Genomic DNA, 21,885 nt, shown 5'->3' with positions numbered 1-21,885 from the left:
GTTAATGTAATTTTGTATCTGTGAGTGTGAAAGGTGTGTAACTACATCATCAGAGGTTGTAATGTAATGCCATATCTTAATGAAGAGGTTGAGTGTAACCAGATGCTCTGGACATTGTGTACACCTGAGCGATTTGACGCATTCAACAATAACTAGCTCATGATTTCATACTCCTTACTCTTATCCAATAACAAACAGCCTTTCATCAGGGAATTGTAGCAGAGTGGGTGGCTCTTTCCTGAAGATCACAAGCGGAAGAAGGCCTCTGAGAGCAGTTCACAGGTGCTTGAACACATTCAGAAAAGGATGGGGAAAAAAACACTGGCTGCGTTTAAAAAGTTTTCTTTTCAAAAACCGATCGCAAGGCGAGTTGAAAAGGTAAGACTGTCTAAGCTGTCGAATGTGAATGTTTTATGAGAATATCATTTGTTTTTATCTTTTAAATGCAATGTCCGTAATCTTGATAAGAGTGTACCTCATTGTTCTATGCTTTAGATTCTTAGCTTTTTTTATTTAAAGAAAACCAGTTGGAGGTCATTAGAACTCTTTAAATACATCAGTAGTTAATACTGTGGGGCACTTTAACTGGTGGACTGTGCCAAAATAGACACTCAATTCTTTGTGAGAATTTACATGCAGCTTTGAATCCTATAACAATCACCAATTAGAGAAGGATATTTGTTTTTCAGAAATTTAATACCATGATTTTTATTTTGTTCAATGCTTAACTTGACAATGTAAGAAAATATTGATGAATGCAGAACATTCAATGCAGTGCTCACCATTTTCCCTGGTGCTTTTTCACAGCTACAGGCCTAGTTTTGAAACAATGTATTGTCACTACATTTTAATTGGGAAACTATGGTGCATGTTCATAATTCCATTATGTCATTGCATTCTCCTAAGGCTAATCTTATATTTCCTCTGGACCACCATTTATTGAGTTCGAAAAGTTATGTCAATCTGTCCTAATTTGTCAGATCTCGTAAACTAACAAGGTTGGGCTTAGTCAGTATTGGGATGGGAGACATCTAGAGCAAACCAGATTGCTGCTGAAAGACAACACTTTGCTACAGTAGGTGACACTCCTCCTTCTGGACCAAAATTTCCATTCCAATGCCACCGTATAGTGACTGGGGACACTTTACTATTGGACATGCCATGGAATGGATGAGGTGTTATTACTTGGTCATGAAAGAACCAGTGGCATCGTTGTTAAATGTAGAGATGTTATCATTGGGATATCACTCTGGTCTTTTACCATCTGGCTTATCTGAAGTTCTCTTAATGCTATCACATACCGACTACCTCATGTCACCCAGGTGGGGGCTGCACTTCAGTAGTGGATGACATGGATGTCTTACTACTTGCAAAGTTCTTTGAGATGTATTACTAAGAAAAGTGCTATATAAGTACAAAGAATTAACTTATCCACCTAAGCCTTTCTCTGGACTTTGTTTTGCTTCTTTATATAACATGGAGCCCAAAACTCTGTTCATCTCTCCTGATGGTGTCTCTCTATGTCATTGTACAGTTTTGGCCTTCTTCCTTTTACTCCGTATACATTTAGTCTCCATTGTCTCCTTTTCATTCTCTTTCAGGAAAAGCCTCATCTTTTTCAAGATCATCATGTTGATACAAATGATGAGAATGTGGAAAGAGGAAACTGGTCCAGTAAGACCGACTACCTGCTGTCAATGATTGGATATGCAGTTGGACTGGGAAATGTTTGGAGATTCCCATATCTGACTTACAAGAATGGAGGAGGTACCATAACTGATTGCTCTATTTTTTCTACTGTTCACTCACCAACATTTTAATGTGTAGTGATATTTAACAAACCGGTGCTTATGCGTTTTTCATCCCTGCACTTTTGTACTTTTTTTGCTTTGCATTTGTAGCCTCTCATGAAAAAACTAATGCAATATACAGTATTCTAAGATGTTAATACAGTACATTTCCAAAACAAAAGCATTTAAATTTCCAATCAATCTGTGTACAACAAACTTTTATAAAAGATTAAGTCAGGACAAATGTTTTTTATAAAATGTTATAAAAATTAGGGTGGTGTATAGTGAAGAAGTGACAGTAAATAAGTAGATTAGGAAAGTCAGATGTCACATATCTCACAGGGGCAACACACAGTAAGACAGGCGGTGGATAGATTGAAAGAAAATGGGGCTCCCATGACCCCTGTGACTGCTTATGTCTGTGAGTGTGTGATCATCAGAGAGATTTTTCTGTGCCAGTTCTTCATCAGCTCAGATGCACACATTTAATGAAAGATTAAAAGATTAAAACCAAAAAACATTGGTTGTCATTTCATCTCAACATTGAGCTTTGTGGCTTTGGGACTTGCACTAGGATCCCTCAAGACTCCTTTCCTGAATCTTCTCTTAGAATTTAGTCTGCTAGTCAGATCATTAGGACTACACACCCTCAATACAACTGGACCTGTAGCTATCGTTTGACTCGGGTTCTTTGCATTCACTAAATAAGTAAATAATAGTGTCAAGCTGAGTTTATATGCTTATTTGAAGGATTGGATTCACTAGAACCACTACAGTCATGTGCATGGAGTCATTGACAGACCCTATGTTATGTTTTCTTTTTCAGCTGAGTATCAGAGATTTTTGGGGATGTTTTTTTTGGAGCAGAGTTTCAGAGAGAAACTATTTGAGTCTCAGAGAAAGAGTTTTGGAGAAGAGTCTTAGAAAAACTTGAGTTTGGAAGTCAGTAAGCAGCTTAGCTGTAGATGCCCGGAGTGAATAGGGAGGGTATGATGTGGGAGTCTCAGCCTCCTGTTTTTATAGTCAACCAACTTTCTTCTACCAACTGGTCAGCAATTCAATTCTGGGGAATGTGGTTCGGATAACGACATCTTTTTTGAACCAACTGCCTTTGTGCTTTCACTCCCCAGGTGCTTTTCTCATTCCATACTTCATCATGCTGGCTTTTGCTGGGATGCCTGTCTTCTTCCTGGAATGTTCCTTAGGGCAGTTTGCAAGTCAAGGTCCTGTGTCTGTGTGGAAAGCTGTACCCATCCTACAAGGTAAGGAACTTTACTATGTATATCATTTAAAAATGTACCCCAGAAGATTGCAATCCCACATGGTACCGTGTCAATACTTGAACACTTTCAAGGGACTCATTTGCTGCCTTACATATGCCCTTACATACCCTTTACTGCAGCAACGCCATCATCTTCTGATACTACATGTACTGTAACTCATCTTGGCTCCTGCACTGGCACAATCTTGCCACAGTAGGGCTAGGCATTCAGAGCACAATTCATTGTGACCTACTGTACATTCAAGCAAAATGTACATGCATGTATCTGAATTTTTAGCCTATACTCTTCCAATCACTTTCTTGAACTATTCTATCGATGCATCCCCTCCTAATGCAGAATTCGTCCACTCCCTCCTAATGGCGGTCATTTCATTTGTATAGCTCTCATTGCCCACACCTCTTTTTTTGCAACAAAGTCATTGGCAGAGGTTTCCAATATGGAGTGCCTCTCACTCTGTGAACAAAACCTTACATTCCCAGCTTCCCTAACCCCATTTTTAACCTCTACCTTTTCTCAGCTTTTAGTAATGTAGTCCTGTCCGCAGTCCCTCTAAACTGTGCACCATGTGAACAGCGTGGAGTAACCTTGAAGATCCCACACACCAAACATTCGAAGCTGCACAATCATGTAGGAAACTCAAACCATGGATCGTGCTCACAAATAGAGCTGAGCGGTTCATTTGTATTGAGTGAATAATTTCCGTGTTTCAAATGAATCGATTTACTGTCACGATCGTCATCCCTCCTCTAGAGGGCACTCTGACCCTTTTGTATTTTAGTTTCATTATTACGTTCACCGGCCCTTGTTCCTCGTCTATTTTTTAAACCTCGTGCATGCGAAGCTCAGGGCCCTGCATTGAAAGACAGATGCCCGGAGGCCCGTCTAGCATCAAGTCGCCCTAGGTCTGCGGCTTGAAGGCATAGGTTTCCGAATGGCGTCCTCACCAAGCTGGGTCTGGGGCTTGGAGTGCCTGGCCTCGTCACTACATTTTTAATCTTCTTGTTCCATGTCCCTGTTCCTATTTTTAATCATCTTGTATTGGATGGATTCCCTGTATTTTGGATTTTGGACTGCGCACCGGATTTCCTACATTGGACTGTTCCCTGGACTTGTTTGCCTGCACTCCCCCCTTGCACCTGATCACCGTCGGCACTGTCCCACGTCCGCCATCCCTTCCTTTCATAACCGTGTTTTCCCCGTAGCCATTTTTACAGTCACTTCCGGATTATACCGTCTGCACAGGGTCCTAAACTACACATCGTGACATTTACTACTCACCGATTTACACTCACTAAGTTATTTGGCTCAGTGAGATGAATCAAGCATAGAGCTCAATTAATCACACAAGGAAATTATTTATATCAAATCCCAGAGCTCAGAGAATGAAGGGAGGAACTTGGACAATTGAGAAAAATGCCATAGAGTAAACATTAAGTGATCATATATTTCAAATTTCATAAAAACACACTAAGTCCACATCAGACATCAATAATAAAGTCAGGAATGCACACTTCTATGTTTTAAAATGTTGATAATGTGTATATATTCTTGCTTTCCCAACTGAAAATACAATTATGCCCTAGATCAGGTAATAATAAAATGTGATGTCATTGCAGTTTTATTAGTTTTCCATTATCATTCCATTGTTAATGATTTAGATCCCTCTAAAGGTGTCCTCTTTTTCAGTCCTTTGTTTTACCTGTCTATGCTACTACCTAAACTGGCATAGGTTTATCAATGCTGAAGTCCAGAATTGTGTCTTTTATCTACTATCCTGTGTTATCAGCTTCAGCTTATATCTTTGTATGTTCTGCCTTTTGCCCTCTTACTGCTGGCATCCTGCATGGCACAGTGTCAGTCCCTGATTCCCATCTTTTGCTCCATCATTCCGCCATCATAAATGATTCTGTCTTTGTTTAGAACGTATGCTTATTTATTACTTTGTGATAGAATGCACAAACATTTAAGCTATCTTTTGTTACCAAGAGTTCCAAATAAATTAATGATACAGAAATCCAAAAATAGTGCTACTGACTTACATGTTCTGATTTCTAACAGAAAATGTGAGTTTTTCTGTTGCTGATAGAAAACAAAAATGTGAATAAAAATTGTTAAATACATACAGTACATATTTTGTCTGATTCACCTTAATTCACCTTTTTCATAGGTGTGGGAATAATGATGGTGATAGCATCCACTCTAGGAACAATCTATTACAACTGCATTATTGCCTATAGCATCTACTACCTGTTTGCATCCTTCCAGTCTCCTTTGCCATGGAGTGACTGCTATGAGTGGTCTGATGAGAACTGCAGCAAGATTCCTAAAGGTATGGTGCTCTTAACTGAGAAGGTGCTTAGAGAAGTCAATTAAGTGAGAACCCTACCCTTGGTATACAATAACACAATCAATGCAAAATGCAAAGAAACAAAACCAGAAAGGTCTGATTGGTATTACAGTAGCATGATAAATCCCTATTTTGTGGTTCAGAACAGGACAGATGTACCTCCAGCTCCTTGTAATTCAGGACACCAGCATTTACACTAACAAAAACCTATTTCAAATCAGTTCTGCATCCCATACTGTACCTTATAAGCAACTGGCCTATTTCTAAAATTCCATTCCTCCATCGACACTGTATTATATAGTGTGAGATGATTTTGTGAAGACTGTTATGCACACAATTAATGCAGTTTAAAACAAAAGTTCTGAATGTCGTAAAACCATAATCTCATCTCCTTCCATCTAACCTATGTGTAAAAGTCTTGCTTCTTGCTGATTCACTTAAATATTTCATTTTTACATCCCTCTTTCCACCCCATCTTCAGGCCTTCCCCTCCAGGACCGTGAACTGGCCCTTGCCACAGCCCCTTTCCTCATTCATCCTGAGAAGTTTCTGATAGTTCTGTCATTATGGATGGGCTGTCATTCTTCTCAACCAGTTAAATCACCCCCAACAAAACTCACTATTTGAATCATTCCCCACTTTAATTTTGGTTTGACAGAAATATTGAAAACTATATTTGGCAAACATTTCATTGTCATTGCATGCTGATCAGAAAAAGAAACAGAAGAAATGCCATGAAAATTCAACGGAAAACAATTCATTTGTGCATACAGAATACTATGTGACTGGTCCCTATTTTCTTTTTGAAAGGGATTCTCCATCACCTGTTCACTGCATGATTGGGATATGGTTAAACAACAGATTAAGTATTTTTTCCTTGATGTAATTCCGTGACAAATGAGACATGAGAGGTTATCAAGAAGAAGAGCATTCTTAACATTTTGAAAAATGTCTTTAGCAACATCCAAAGATCAGTTCAGCAACTATATTTCTCTCTATATATATCATTCTCTATATTTCTCTCTATATAAACTTCATGCTAACATGCATCAGTACATCTATCTTGTTTCCTGAAATAAGTCAAGATAAGTTACATATACAGTATCTCTATTCTTTCAATGGGAGGGAGCCAATAAATATTGTAAAACTCATCAAAATGTATCCCACAATAAGGAAAAATGTATTTTTCTGCAGATTTGTGTAACATAACATCAGAAGATGGAAAGTTTGTTACTGTTAACACAGCTTGGTTGAATGACAACAACAAAATCTGTCCAAAACCGAACATCATTCCTGTGCCTGTACAAAGCCCCAGCGAACAGTATTGGGAGTAAGTGGTATTGTGTGAACTGTGAAGATTCTATTTACTACAGTATCTGATAGAAGATTGTTGTTCATCTTAATTTTCATAATACTAAAACTTTTGTGATAGAAATATTCAGTACTGTTCTCAAAGAAACTCTTTGAATACAGTATGTAATTATTCTTGCTAGGCCTTACCTCTTGAAGAGTCTCTTTTATTAGACAACTGCTGCCTCAAAATGCTAATGCTTGATTGTAATTCTTCAACATTTTAAAGATAATATATAATAGAAGTGTACTTATGATATCAGGATTCTGTTTGTAATAACAGTTACATGTTTTAATTATTTTCAGCAATATTTTCGTGAGGTGCCATTTTATTTTCCAAAGTTTTTGAGTGAAATGTGAATGGACAATGTTACTGCTCTTTAAATGTCATGGTGAGATTATATTTAGAAACTTTAAATATCATAAGAATGTATGATATTGACCATTTTCTACATTCAGAACAGTTAAGATGATTTATAAATATGTTTAATTCCCAACTGCACTGCAAAAGACAGATTACTGTCCAAGATCTAAATTCAGGACATTTGCAGCTGATTGAAAGATGAACAAGCTTTGTGTCAGAAGTACCAACTGCTTGATACTGCAGTCTATACATAATCTGACCTATTTTTCAGAGCTTTTGCAGACAGTCCAAACAGCCCAATGCATTTTTACATCCTATAAGAATAAAACTAGTTGAAACTTAAATTAAAGCATCTGTAATTACACATAAAGAGTACAAATTAGTAAATAATCAAGCTGAGTAAACAATTAATAGCCCTATAAATTAGCAATGAGCCACACTTATAGTAAGAAAATTATCAAAGTTGACACTTTGAAGCTAGGAAGCCTCTTTTCGTTCTTCTAATTCAATTGTTTCTGTGGAAACAGGTAAGTATTGCGAACAAAAGCATGGTTTAGTAATAAATAATGAATACTAAGAAGGACTGAGGTTTTACGAAAGCTGAGTGATTAAGCATACTTTTCATTAGCCTATCCATTCTTTTTGTTCTACAAGCACTGTATCAATAAAATTCCCAAAAAAATAAAAAAGAGACAACTCTTTTTTATTTTTTTAGCAAAGTAGCTCTACGCCGGTCAAGTGGATTGGATGAAACAGGAGAAGTTGTCTGGCATTTGGCCCTCTGCCTCCTCCTGTCCTGGATAATGGTTGGTGCTGCCTTGTATAAAGGCATTAAGTCATCAGGGAAAGTAAGTACATTAACATGATAATACAGCATATGAAATGTCTCTTCTTTCTTCAACATTTATTGTAAATAAGATTTTGGAAACAATTCTAAAACCTTTGCTTTGGAATGAGGTGACATTGTACAAGGCACACCTTCACAAATAGATGTGACTTTTTGACGACACGTTGTGCCATATTCCTACTAAATGAATATTGAATTAAATGTAGCACATTAAAAACAGGTGTCTTGGCAGAATCCATATGAATGTAATGCTTAACCAAGTACGAAAAGTGCCCAATGTAAAGATTGCAAGAAGTGTTTGATTGCTGTTGTGCGTCATACAGGACCGGGTGCAGACTCAAATACAGAAAGTAAACAGGGTTTTTTCAAGGTTGTGGAATTGTACTGGGAAACCCGTTTCAAAATTCTCATCAAATATTGGCACATACAGTAAGTGTAGAATAATGTTCCCTTTTTATCGTTATTTGTACTGTATTCCTGAAGGTGTTTATCCGTTTTATGCGGAAACAGGCTGATTAATCTAAATACACTTTTTCAGATCAGTGTTTCAAAACATTAATTAGTGTGTCATAGTTTTGTATTATTATACTTTCATAGTATAATAATGTTTCCTGCTCTGGAGTTCTACAAATCTGGTTTTCCATATTTATGCACAGAACCCTTCTATGTGTGTCTCCATCATTCTTTTAATAGTTAACTACTGTTTTAGGAGACTTGATATTTATGACCTCCCAGGAATGAGTTGAGATACGAGTTGAGTTGATTAAGATATGTCACAATTATTTTCTAAAAGCTGTTTTATAATATTTCATTTAAAATGCTGTTCTATTTTTGGACACTCATGTACAGGAGTCTTTTATTATCTTGGTATTTTTTAATGATTGAGAAGCTTAATCGTTTTATTAATTTAGAAAATTTCAAAATGATAACCTAGCGTTTCTGCTTAATACAGTCTCAGTGCAAGGTTTTGAAACCGTAACATGAATAAATCATAGTAGGGCTTAGTGCAGTATTCGTCTTCTCAGTTTTGTTGTGAAAGAAAACAAATATTCATAATTGAATGCACATCTGTTCTGCTGCCACAACGCTGGCTTTTTTCCAAATTGAGAATAATCCATTGCAAGGCTTGCCAAAGAGTTTGTGCAGCTGCTACACAATGAACCATTAGTTTATTGATGCAGTTTTTCAGTGTGTGCTGCTACACTATACAGATACTTCTATCCACAGGTGGTGTATTTCACTGCCACTTTCCCCTATGTGGTGCTCCTGATTCTTCTGGTGCGAGGGGCCACTCTGGAAGGAGCTCGAGAAGGGATTGAATATTACATCGGCACTCAGTCAAATTTTTCTAAATTGGCAGAAGCTGAGGTGAGTGTTTTTTAAAAACAAAAACTCCTCAAGTGTCCCTTTCTCAAGTGATGGACACTATGGAGAATAAACTTAAACGCTATTGTACTTAAAAGTGTAAAATGCAGCTCCTTGATCACAACCCCATTAGTGTTACTGCCTTACTGAGTTAATCAGAACTCATCTTAGAAAGGGTGGACCTGGACAATCCTGGGATGGGAAACCAACCAAACCCTACTAAGTGGTGCTCCAGTAGATGGAACTCTTTGCTCTGGACAAGAATTTACCAACAGATGCTTCAATGTGATAACAGTGGACACTATGTTATTGGAGGTACTGTCCTGTGACAGAGATATACAGAGATTCCAACTACATAGTCATTAGAGATCCCACAGTACTGCTTGGAAATGTAGTGTTAAACCTGGTGTCCAAAATGTATTTGTCTCGTTTGGGATTGTACAACTACAGAAGTCATTTCTAATTTCTCAACCTGATCTGCTGTGTGCTCTTGCCAATCACTCCGGTGGTGCTGCATTTCAGTGGTGGATGAAGTGATCCTCCTACTATACGTGAAGTATTGTGGGATTATTTGGAATGAAAAGTGCTGTACAAAGCAAGCCATTAATAATTAGTATTATTTTTATCCGGGAGAGCAGTGACCATATTCTTTACCCCAAAGCCTCTTTTTTTCTGGCTTTCATTTCATATAATGAATTCCGACTGCTAAATTGACATAAGCAATTAATTGGACAACTTCTCTACAAATGTCAAAATGCTGTATGATGTTACTGTATGTCACATCTGCTTTTTTTCTTTTCATTCTTGACAAACTATTTGTAGTGTGTTCCATTTCATTGTTAAGATGCCTTCCCTTCTGCATTGTGGATTTTTGTTCAGAGAGTATGACAGCAGTAGGATGACTTGATTAATTATTAAGCCAACATCACTGAACAAAAGAACACCCTATGTCATAGAACACGCAGCTTTCAAATCTCTTTTTTGGAGTCCTGTTTCCATGAAAAATTCTGTCTGTCATTTTTATGGAATTGAGTGCATTTGAAAGGTTGATTCTTTTTTTCTTTGTGTGCCAGGTCTGGAAGGATGCGGCAGCACAGATTTTCTTTTCTCTTTCAACCACTTCAGGAGGCCTGATCGCCTTGTCTTCATACAACAAGTTTCACAACAACTGTTATACAGATTCCATTATAGTTTGTCTAACCAACTGTGGAACCAGTGTGTTTGCTGGCTTTGCAATCTTCTCTATCCTCGGACATATTTCTCATGTGACTGAAAAACCCGTATCAGAGGTCGCCCAGTCTGGTAGGTCCAGTTTGTATTGTTGTCCAATTTACACTGAAAATTGATGGTTTAGGTACAATCCTGAATTTTAAGATTCTATGGTTTTCCATTTTAAGACAAATCTGACCTTCATCTATTCCTAACCAAATCACAACAGCAGATAGATGTAACCTCCTGCAATCAATAACACACAATTTGTACTTGTGTGTACAGAAGTAAACACAAATTAAATTTAATAGCATAACACTATATTAATAAATGTCACCACTATTTCATTTATATATTTTTAAAATGTCCAAAAACTTCAAGGGTTACTGTGGACATTTTCCAAACATAGTGAGGGATTAAGTGTTAAAGAATAGCAAATGTGTGATAATGAGCACACGTTCAGAAAGTGAAAACTGAACCATGAATGAATTCAGAGGAAATAACAATCTGTAAGATTATTAGTGAGAACAGGAAACTGTGAGTGAGATTTACAAACATGCATTTTAAGGTGGAAAAACTAAATTAAGCATTCACACGTATGGACTGTGCAGCATACACCTACAGCTGTGAATTATTAACTATACACAGATAACATCAGACAGCCCTGTAGGGAGAACATCCACAACTGCATCTCTTTTGGAAGGCTGGTAGTTAGCTGTCTAGTTGCTACAGTATATGCATCTTAGTGTGAGAACACTAGATGCAGACTTAGGAAGTAGCCAGAAAACAGTCACCAAGAAGCTGGAAAACTCAGGAAAAGTCAGGCACAGGAGGATCAAGGGTTCTTTCCCTACAGAGCTACAGATATAGGGTTAAAGGGACTACAGATCTCTGAAACAAGACATCCTAGTGTTGTCGGGTTAGGCACTGAGACAGTGGGAAGTAAAAGTAGTAGCAGACTCAGTTGTTGCCATGTCAGACTGCCAGAAAAGTAAAGATGTGCTGACCACATGCAAACAACCTGGTTCTTTCTCAATATCACCCCGAAAAGGGACAATTAATAACACCAGATTATGAATCCTGCAGGGGATCTATCTACCATGAAAGGGGACTTGAGATATGTCCCACTAAGTGAGATATGTGTCACAATAATTGAGATATGTGGTTTAACAACAATAGGATTAAATCCCAGAAGGGCTTTATTCACCCCAGAAGGGGAGATTAAAAACTACAGGGTTGCAGACTCTGGAGGGAGTCTGAGACAGGGTATTCTAGGTAAACTGAGGAAAGGTAAATGTTCACCTTAGTTGTAATTCTACTGTAAACCTGGAGGTAGCTGTTTGCAGTCTGACACTCTGAGTCCTTGAAGGAGAGGCTAGGAATGCGGCAGTGTGTAAGGGAACTGGCGAGTGGTGCCCTGATAGCACCATTAGCAGGTAGCCATACGGTGTATAACATGGATGATACAACACCTTCTAACCCCAGAAGAGGTTACAGCAGCTTGGGTCGGGGAACTCTATAAATAAATAGGGAGATTGGCCTAGTGTGCTGAGGGGTGGCAACATTTTACGTTGGATACCTGGGAAAGCATGAGCAAAAGATCTCATATTGGATTTACGCTCTGGAGGAGTGGAATTGATACTATATAATCTTTCCTGACTTGCTATTTGGAGTCTAAGGTCCTAAATTCAACAGTCACCGAGAGTTTCCTTAAACAAGAGAACTACAACAACAACACTCTCAGGGGGGAGTTTAATAGAACATCAAGTCTAGAGGAAGCCAGGTATCTGATCCTGATGGGTGCAGTCCCTGGGAAAGGGTTCAAGACTTTAGGTAAAGTTTCCCCAGCACTGCATAGCTACAGTGCCATCTGTAAAGATAAACCCATCCACAGACCACAGAAATGCCACTCAATTTCTTGAAACTTGGAAGGTCACACAGTCACTCACCACACAACACATGCACACAACCACCCATGGTATCCATTGTTTCATATCTAACCCATTTAAAGAGCTATCCCAAGAAAACCTCTTTCAGAAAGGCGGAAAGATTTTCAATGTACAGCACTACATTTAGTCCAGTGCATATGAAAATTCACAGCTGCCTACCTGGCTTGAGGCTACTAGCTGCATTTTCAAAAACTGTACAAAATGCTGCAGCTAGATAAATATTTTAAGGATTCCATTATCTAACAGTGGATGGGTAACCATCAGGAAGAAAGCAGGGAATCCTTTCTTAAATCCACAGACAGCCTAGAGAAGCATAAATTATTTACTGGTATTCTGACAAAGTTGTTCTTCCTCCATATGCAACACTGCAGCTTTAGATAAGTAAAGAGCTGCCAGATTATGTATCAGTCTTGAGAACCCATCTTTGGCCGCTTGATCCAAAAATGACCCAAATATTTAGTATTGTATCCCCAATCAAATGCTGATTAGTCAGCTTTTGGGAAGAAACATGGGTCTATAATTTACTACCTGGGTTCAGTTCTAGACCCGGCTGCTATCTGACTAATGAACTAATCCATCATATTTACGTTTTATGGTGTTATCTTAACTTTTTTGTAACCTAGTTAGAAAAATATTTAGCAAAAATACTTAACCAAGCAATGCACAAGAAATAACATCTTCCAATATGAACAGGCATTAAGGAATGTTTATTGAGGAGTTAGAGCGTATGACATTTTGGCATACCCTACTAGGAAGTGAGGCCAGCCATCTTGCAGTGGTGTGAGGGAGGTGGGACCCCCATATATAGTGAAGGATTAACCAAAGGGCAACAGCTAAGGTGGAGATGAGGTGAAGGAGGGATGCAGAAAGGTGAAGGCAGAGTGGTAATTTACTGTATAGTTTTTTAGGAAGAGACATCGTGAATGCTTATAAGTCAGAGCAACAGAGGTGAAGGATCACATGGTTGCTGTCACTCCTGCCACATTTTCATTAAAAACTCCATTTACCTAATAACATTTCACATTTCCTTTCAGGTTTTGGCTTGGCCTTCATTGCCTACCCTGAAGCACTTTCAAATCTGCCAGTGTCACCTCTGTGGTCTGTGTTGTTTTTCTTTATGCTTTTGACATTGGGCCTTGACTCTGTGTTTGCAACTGTAGGTAAGTTTCCTGGTAATGTACAGAACAAAATGGTTGAATGTTCTGTCAAAACGTCTCCAAATGGTTTTGATAAATGTATCATTGTTCCTTTATAAGTTTAACAAGAACCTGTAGCAGATTAGTGTTATTTAACATTTAGGTGAAATTTGTCACATTTACATGCCATCATTTTGGGCTGCACAGAGACGCATTGGTTAGCATTGTTGCTTCACAGCGCTGGAGCCCTGGGTTCAGTTCTGAGTGCTATCTGTTTGGGAATTGTATGATCTCCCCATATTTGTGTAGGTTTCCTCCAGGTGCTCTGGTTTCCTCTCACAGTCCAAAGACATAGTGGTAGGTTAACTGGACTCTAGGAAAAACTGGCCCTGGTGTGAGTGTGTGCATATCTGTATCTGTGTCTGTGTGCCCTGCAATAGACGGGTGTCCAGTGCAGGGTGTATCCTGCCTTGTACCCATTGCTAGCTGAGATAGGCTTGGGTCCACCTTGACCCAAAATTGGATGAATTGGATACAAAAATTGGTGGATGTCATCATTGTTATAATAGTTGTTAAAGAGCTTTTATCACCCTCAGAAATTGTAAAGGAATAACACCTCCATTCAAAGTTCTTTTCTCTCCACAGAAACCATCACAACCACTCTTCAGGATGAACTTCCTAAGTACTTCAAGTCTAAAAGGATTCATATGACAGCTGCTGCCTGTATTTTATTTTTCTTGCTTGGTCTACCTTGTGTTACAAGGGTAAGTGCCTTAATTAAAGCATGTACTCACAGTATTAGTATACATTCACAGTATTTTTTTAGAAAACATAATTCTGGTTTCTTAGGTGGTTTTATCTAACATTCCACTTTATGTGCACACAATAACAAAACAATTACTTAAATTCTTCCAAGGTATTCCAAATATGATTCATTTCAAAGTTTCAGAACTCTGTTAAATGTTTATCTTTGTTTATTGTGTATGCAATCTCCTACATTTGGAATATATATGCTGGCTGGAATATTATTTTCATATGTTGGATCTGCTACAGTAGGTTTCAAAATAAACAAATTCATCTATGCAAGAATCTACCTTTGCTATAGTTTTATTTTAGCATGATATCAATGATCATTTGATCTTCCTTGAAATACAAGGCTTCTTTGTTTTGGTTGTACTTTAAAGATACTGAAAGTATTTTTTCCAACACACTGTTCTTCATTTTTACTTATCCTGTGTAACATCACACAAAGTGTACATTCCATTTTGAGTAAATTTCTACATATCTTCGGATTCCTAAATCCTGGTCTTTTCTGTTTCAGGCTGGCATATACTGGGTGAAATTAATTGACCACTTCTGTGCTGGATGGATGATTCTTTTTGCTGCAGTGCTGGAAATCATTGGAATATGTTACATCTATGGTGAATGTTAACTTTTTTTTTTCTTTCAGAAATATATTAATATATTAATATATATACATGACAATGTATATATTTTGTCATCATCCATGACAAAATATATACATTGGTAGACTACATTAAAAAAAGCATATATTTTTGTTTTTTCAATTATAGCCACAGGAGCAATTTGAAGTGGCACATTTTCTCCAATAGATATATATTTATTTCAAAATAGTATTTTTCATGATTTTCTCCTTTTGCTTCTTTTCTTTCGTCTTCAAAATTACCTGATTTTCTCTAAAAAGTTAATTGGCTTTTATTTTGAATTTTGCTCTTGGGTTCTAACACTTAACTCAAAGAAAAGAGTGTTGCTATCATAGTCAGAGTTCTTTTATGAGCCTAATTACCCAACAACTAACACCTGACACAAAAGAGCCACCTGGCTTCAAAATAAAGAGGTTCAACACTATCAGTTTGTTTAATTGACTTAAGTGGATCGAATTAAATCCACATTGATAAATATACATAAATATTTCCAGATTTATAAATATACATACATATTTCCAGTTTAGTCTAGCATTGTTAATTAAATAACTCAATTCTTATAAACCAGATCTTCTAGAAGGTTTTTACTGCAAATAACTTCAGCAATATGTCATACATTTTTTAATTATAATACAGTTGATGTCACCATCCACAACATCTATAAATACAAATCTGTGGATTTGCCTGGATTTTTTAACCCCCAGAGTTCCACTTTGCAGTGTGTTCAGATGTACAGTGTCCTATTCCAGATTTTATTTATTTCACAAGCCATTACAGATTCTGAACATTCTATTACTGATTGAAGTCAATTTGGGGCTTTAAGAGCTCTACTATTAAATCCTCCCCTCCAAGTTCCAGACAATTAGCATCACTTGTCTTTTTATTTTCTTTTTTCAAGATTTTTAAATAATTTGTTGCTCCTTTGTTCAGCTAAAATTCAATATGAACTAATATCAAAGGTATTAATAGTCATAATTTGAATATGCTGTATATTATCTTCTCTAAAGTAAAATCTATTTTACCTAAACTGCTACAAGGAACGCAACGCTGATTTGAATGAAGTATCTCTACAGTATCTCTTTACTGAAATTCTTGTTATTTTTTTAATTTTGGTGGTGGCTGTGGTCACCAATGTGGAATGGGAAATGAACTCGAACAATTCCTCACTGTTGCTTTAGCAAGTTTTCATAATATACAAACGCTTGCATATGGTAAACTACACTTACTAAAGTTCTGAATAAAATTAAAAACAGCCTGAGTGATCAAAGAGTCATCTTAATTCTTTTAGGCTGTGATAGATTCCTTTAAGCCTTGCCTCATCTGGAAGAAATTGTTTTAATCAATATAGCTTGTGACTGGATTACAGTATATTTTAATAAGAGAAAAAGGAAAACAAATCACACTTATAATATTAGTTTATGCATATAAGAGAGTAGAGATGGGTGCATTTCAGTCATATATATGTTATCTGTCTGCATTCCTGCTCCTGGACAGTTCTGATTCAGTTACTTATAGGTCATCTCAATTCACCTGTTTTTTTTTAAATAGGAACATTTGGTATTGACCAATTAAGCAAGTAATTTGTTCAATTAAGAGAACTGTGGTCTTTGAGGTCTTTGTTCAATTAAGGGAACTGTGGAACAATTTAACTGTGGCTACAGTTAAATTGTTCCATGTCTTTAGAAGTTATCTGATTTAATATTACTGTTATGTTTTAGACAGCTGCTACAGTACAATGTACTTCATTCAACACAAAATACAGCAAAAACACTGATGTTAGAAAAAAGCCAAGGCAGATAAAAGTGTGATATCCAATTTCTTAACAACTTTAAGAAATAAATTGTGATTGATTTTATTTTTTAAATAAAGTAGGTGTTTCGTTAAATCTATGAAAATTCTAATTACTTTGTCTTCCTTCTTTCATGTCATGGTATTGCTAGCGTGCATAGATAAAAATTAATAATACTAAATTCCTTAAATTTATATATTTACCCCATAGAGCTGTACTCTCCTTAAGCTATAGGAGAGAATCCATTTTATGGCCTATCTGTGTGACTCTCAGAAACAGTAACACTAGACATATGAAGTGGAGAAGTACAGTAAGAATGTACTTCACCAGTTTAATTAAGGTGGAAATTGAGGTTTAGGCTCCTTAGATTTCTCACATCCTACTACTGACCAGACCTAACCTTGCTTAGTTACTGTGACAAAAATCAGGCTTTAAGCAATAAAATATTGCTTAAACCCAAAACAACTTTTACACTCTTTTTTTTTCTCAGGGGGCAACCGGTTTATTGAAGACATTGAAATGATGATTGGGAAAAAGAACTGGTGGTTCTGGTTGTGGTGGAGAGCTTGCTGGTTCATCATTTCTCCCTGCATACTCATAGTGAGTTTTTTTGGTGATGTTTGTTTTAATGGAAAGCTCTTCCGCTGGGGTGTATACAAAGGGGCTTGTGTGAAATGTAATAAATATTGTTAGTCTATTTTAGCATATTAAATTTGCAGGCATATCACTCTGCAACGCACAACTAGCAACACACTGAAACTAAGCACATGTGAGCCTGGATGGGAGACTTCCTGGTCTAAGGTTGCTGCTGGAAAATGTTTTAGAGGAGCCAGTATGAGGTGCTCACCTGTGGTCTGTGTGGGTCCTAATAACTTTAGTATAGTGATGGGGACACTATACTGTAAAAAGGATAAGATGTAAAAACAGAGGTCCTGATTCTGTGATCATTAAAAATCCCAGGGTATTGCTTGAAATGCAGACTGCATCACAGTCTGGTACGGCAACTGCACCGCATCTGACTGTAAGGTACTACAGCGGGTGGTCAAAACTGCCCAACACATCATCGGCAGTGCCTTACCATCCATCCAGGAAATATACAACACCAGGAGTCTGAAAAAAGCCACCAAAATTATGTCTGACCCCACTCACCCCAGTCATAACTTGTTTGTTCCCCTACCATCTGGCAAAAGGTTCCGATCACTCCAGTCGCACACAACTAGACTCCAAAATAGCTTCTTCCCCCGAGCTGTCAAGTTGGTGACGCCCCCACTCCCTCCCATCATATTATGATCTCTCCTAACATCTTCCTGTACCCACAATGACTGTACTCCTACACCACTACACACACGTAAGCCGAAATTGTACTGTCCCCTCGATAGCCCAGTAAAACTGTACCGGTTGTAATATTTAATATTTATTAATTAACCATACTATTTTTAACCATACTATTTTTGCACTGTTCCAAGAATTACCTTGCACTGTTTTTGTCCTGTTATATTTCCTCTGTTTGCGGAATTTTGCACAGTTTTGATTACTTGATTACATGTTATTTATGTTATGTTATTACATGTTACTGTTATTGCTATTGTGTTACTGTCTATTGTCTTATCTTCTGTCCTATTTATATACTGCACCTGAGTGACTAATGAGAAACACTTTTCATTATACTATGCACCTGTGTAAGTGTAATGACAATAAAGTTGAATTGAAAAGAGTAGGGGTGTTACCCCAGCATCCTGGCTAAATTTCCCATTGACCTTTACCAATCATGGCCTCCTAATAATCCCCATCTATGAATTGGCTTTATCACTGTTTCCTCCCCTCTGTTAGCTGATGTGTGGTGAGCATACTGCACGCACTATGGCGTACAGTTGCAGGTGGTTGCTGCACATTGGTGGTGGTGGAGGGGAGTCCCCATTACCTGTAAAGCACTTTGAATGGAGTGCAAGGAATTATTATTATTAAAAAATGTTTTCCATGTAGGACATGAAACTATATTATTTTATTGCACCACTTTGAATGTCTGTGAAGAACATGGCTCTGCTTATCTCTAAAGTACAAACAAATGAACTAACCTTGTGGACGTTTTCATGATTTTGTTAACAGGCAATCTTGTTCTGGTCCTTGGCAACCTTCACTTCCCCATCCTATGGTTCAGTGGTTTACCCAAACTGGGCGACCTCCATCGGATGGTGTATGACTGCTGTCTGCCTTATTTGGATTCCAGTTTTAGCAGCTTTGAAAGCAATAGAAGCTAATGGGAGCATTTGGCAGGCAAGAGAACATTCCTGTGTCACCCCTATCAAGAAAATGTTTGGATAATACTATAGCCATGCCACGACTTTCCATTTCCTCTTGTTAGCTAATCATTTTTCTCAGAGATCTTTATTCAAAGCAATTCATTCGGATGGTAGAATCCCATATCTACTGTAATTCTAAAATCATAGTTTAAAAAAAACTTTTGGTAGGAATGATTACATTATGTGGCACATTCACTATTTTGTCACATTCTGGACTTGGGTATGTGTGTGGTAGAGACGTACAATAGCAGAGATTTTGTCTTGAATAGCAGAAAAGGAACGCAATCATATCACAGTTTATACTCAATAGGGCAGATATTCCCAGTTTAAGCTGCGTGTGACCAAGATTCACATAGCAAGCTTTCACCGAATGAACCTGAGTTAACCAGACATGTTGTAACATAAAACAGCGACTCTTTTGGCATGCCAGGCACATGTGAGATCACACTCTTTTCTCCAGCAGCCATGCCTTCGATTCTTCAGTTGAAGATAGATTCTATGGTAGTAACTATAGGGCTATTGAGAAATTTAGATTGCTCCTACAGGCCTCCATTTCTGAGGAAAGCAGGCAATGAGGTTATAACCCAATGCTGCTACAAGGATCATATCAGCAAAGCTGAGTACACGAACATTTTGTCATCTAAGATTGCAGGAGCATAAAGAAAGAATATTGATTTTAAAAAGCAGAGATTAATATGGAGATTTACATAGTACTCACCCTTTGCAGCATTTAAATTTAGCTTTTTAAATGCAGCATTTTGCATTAAAACTATGGAATGTTTATAGTAACTGTAACTGAAATACGAAAGCTGGCTTAGAAGATATAAGAGACACTGCAGTGATTCTAAGGTAACAGTTCTTATTTCTGTATAGTGTACATCACATACAGTACACAGAGAGGGGGCGCCATTGTTAACTAATAATTCCTTATTTTATACTTAGGTTTAGGCAGAGAGACCCAAATTATAGTAATGAGAAACACGTTTTTAAAATATTACACACAACTCAAAGAAACATGTTCCTCTTTAATTAGTAAGTCATTGTTATCTCTTTTTTTTTTCAGCGCATCAGAACTGCCTGCACTCCAACAGCAGACTGGGGTCCTTACCTAGAATGCCACAGAGGTGACCGATACAAACACCAGCAGAGTCCCTGGGATAAGAAATCATGTAAATTCAGAGAAACTGAAGTATCTGTCATTAATGACCATAATATTTGGGTATGAGCCACACTACCCAGAAAACCCATCAGAAACATGTGCCAAGTTTAGAAATCTAGATTTATGGCTTTGCCAGGTATTCAATCTACAACTTTAGATTGTCCCAGAGTGTGACTATCTTTCCTTATAAAAAAGGAAGATGGGCATCCAACGCCAATAATTAATCTGCCCAGACAAAGAGTGATTAAAGTGTCTCTGAGCCCTATTTTCAGTACAGAATATGAGTTGAAGGGATAGATTCAATGTGCAACTCAAGACTATCCACATGACAAAGTCCCAACAGTAAATTCCTAAAATATTGAAAACACCAGTTTCACAGGATTTGCAAGACATGCCTCCTAATATTCACTCACAGCAGATTTCACAACATAACTTTTTACTAAATCTCCTTTAAGATGTTTATTTAATTTAAACCAGTTAAACTAAATTTACTGACTGTACCTGTGGTAGTCTGACAGGTGACTGAATGTCTCTGAATAAATTGTGAATTTGAATGGAAATGAGCGCATTTTACATTTTTAATTTACTTTCACCATTTTAAAGTGTTTTTTGTACTTTACTTTTACTTTGACAAGTATGGCTCTTTAAAACTCTGATCTGCTATAAAATGAATGAACATTCTAGTGCTTTAAATCTCTTCTCAATGGTTCGTAAAGCATCACTACTCTGTAGAGATGAAAGTACATTAATACTAGCATTATTGTTACGGGTTTTAAAGTAAAACTAAATCTTTATTAACACTGAAACATTGATATAGAGTATAAGGCACATATAATAATGATTCCCCAGCAGCTGCAAATATGATTGTAATAAGATCATTTTAGGTAAATCAAGATAATATTCTATTCCTATGACATCTACTGTTGCTTGTATTGATAAGCTTTGCATAACTTTACAAAATAGTCCTGAAAGCCAAATCATAGTTTTTACTTTCTATAATCTGACACTGATTAAACTAAATGGGTCACTTGTTTCAATAATAACTAGAACTGACTCTAACTGTTTAAAGGCTCTTGACCAATTCATGGATGTGGCAGATTAACTTAATCACAGAGACAGCAGTGACATTACGTTACAGAGATAAAACAGCAGATCCCTGGCAATCCTGTCAGGGCCAAGGCCACAAAGGAGTTTAAGTATGATAGCAATGCAGTTTCCACAAGGATCAATTACACTATGCTTACTTAAGAACAAAAGGATGTAAATTTATTTATGGTTTTCTAAAAGGACTTAAATTAAACTTTACGTGACTGGGCAAAATGTCTGCGATACTTTAAATTCCACAAACTGAATTCAAAAACGCAACCTACTGTAGGTGCGTTACATTTCTGGCTACTGCTTCACCACACGATCAGCTTCACCAACTAACCCATTTGAAAGTTCATAAGCAATACATCCAATGAATGTCTTTATTTCACATCCTTCTTTCCACTGTCTGCCTGCTTCTTCAGCTTCATCTGACAGGGGATTTTGTGCTTTACAGCTGCACTGA

The 21,885-nt window shown here is 37.2% G+C and overlaps 1 protein-coding gene across 1 annotated transcript; it reads left to right on the top strand.

Annotated features, from left to right (window-relative positions):
- The first annotated feature begins 306 nt into the window (after positions 1–306).
- LOC148828560 (sodium- and chloride-dependent neutral and basic amino acid transporter B(0+)-like) lies at positions 307–20,696 on the top strand. Its single transcript, XM_088925409.1, has 14 exons — positions 307–378; positions 1,602–1,767; positions 2,921–3,052; positions 5,241–5,402; positions 6,615–6,750; positions 7,850–7,982; positions 9,209–9,349; positions 10,420–10,648; positions 13,539–13,664; positions 14,286–14,404; positions 14,962–15,061; positions 17,365–17,474; positions 18,981–19,148; positions 20,238–20,696. The coding sequence occupies exons 1-14, from the start codon at positions 307–309 to the stop codon at positions 20,397–20,399; spliced, it is 1,956 nt and encodes a 651-aa protein (XP_088781535.1). The 3' UTR covers positions 20,400–20,696.
- Positions 20,697–21,885: the final 1,189 nt, after the last annotated feature.

This window comes from Atractosteus spatula, chromosome 9 (assembly GCF_055471065.1).
Source record: "Atractosteus spatula isolate fAtrSpa1 chromosome 9, fAtrSpa1.hap1, whole genome shotgun sequence".
Taxonomy (NCBI): Eukaryota; Metazoa; Chordata; class Actinopteri; order Semionotiformes; family Lepisosteidae; genus Atractosteus; species Atractosteus spatula.
This window is presented reverse-complemented; position numbering and strand designations above follow the sequence as displayed.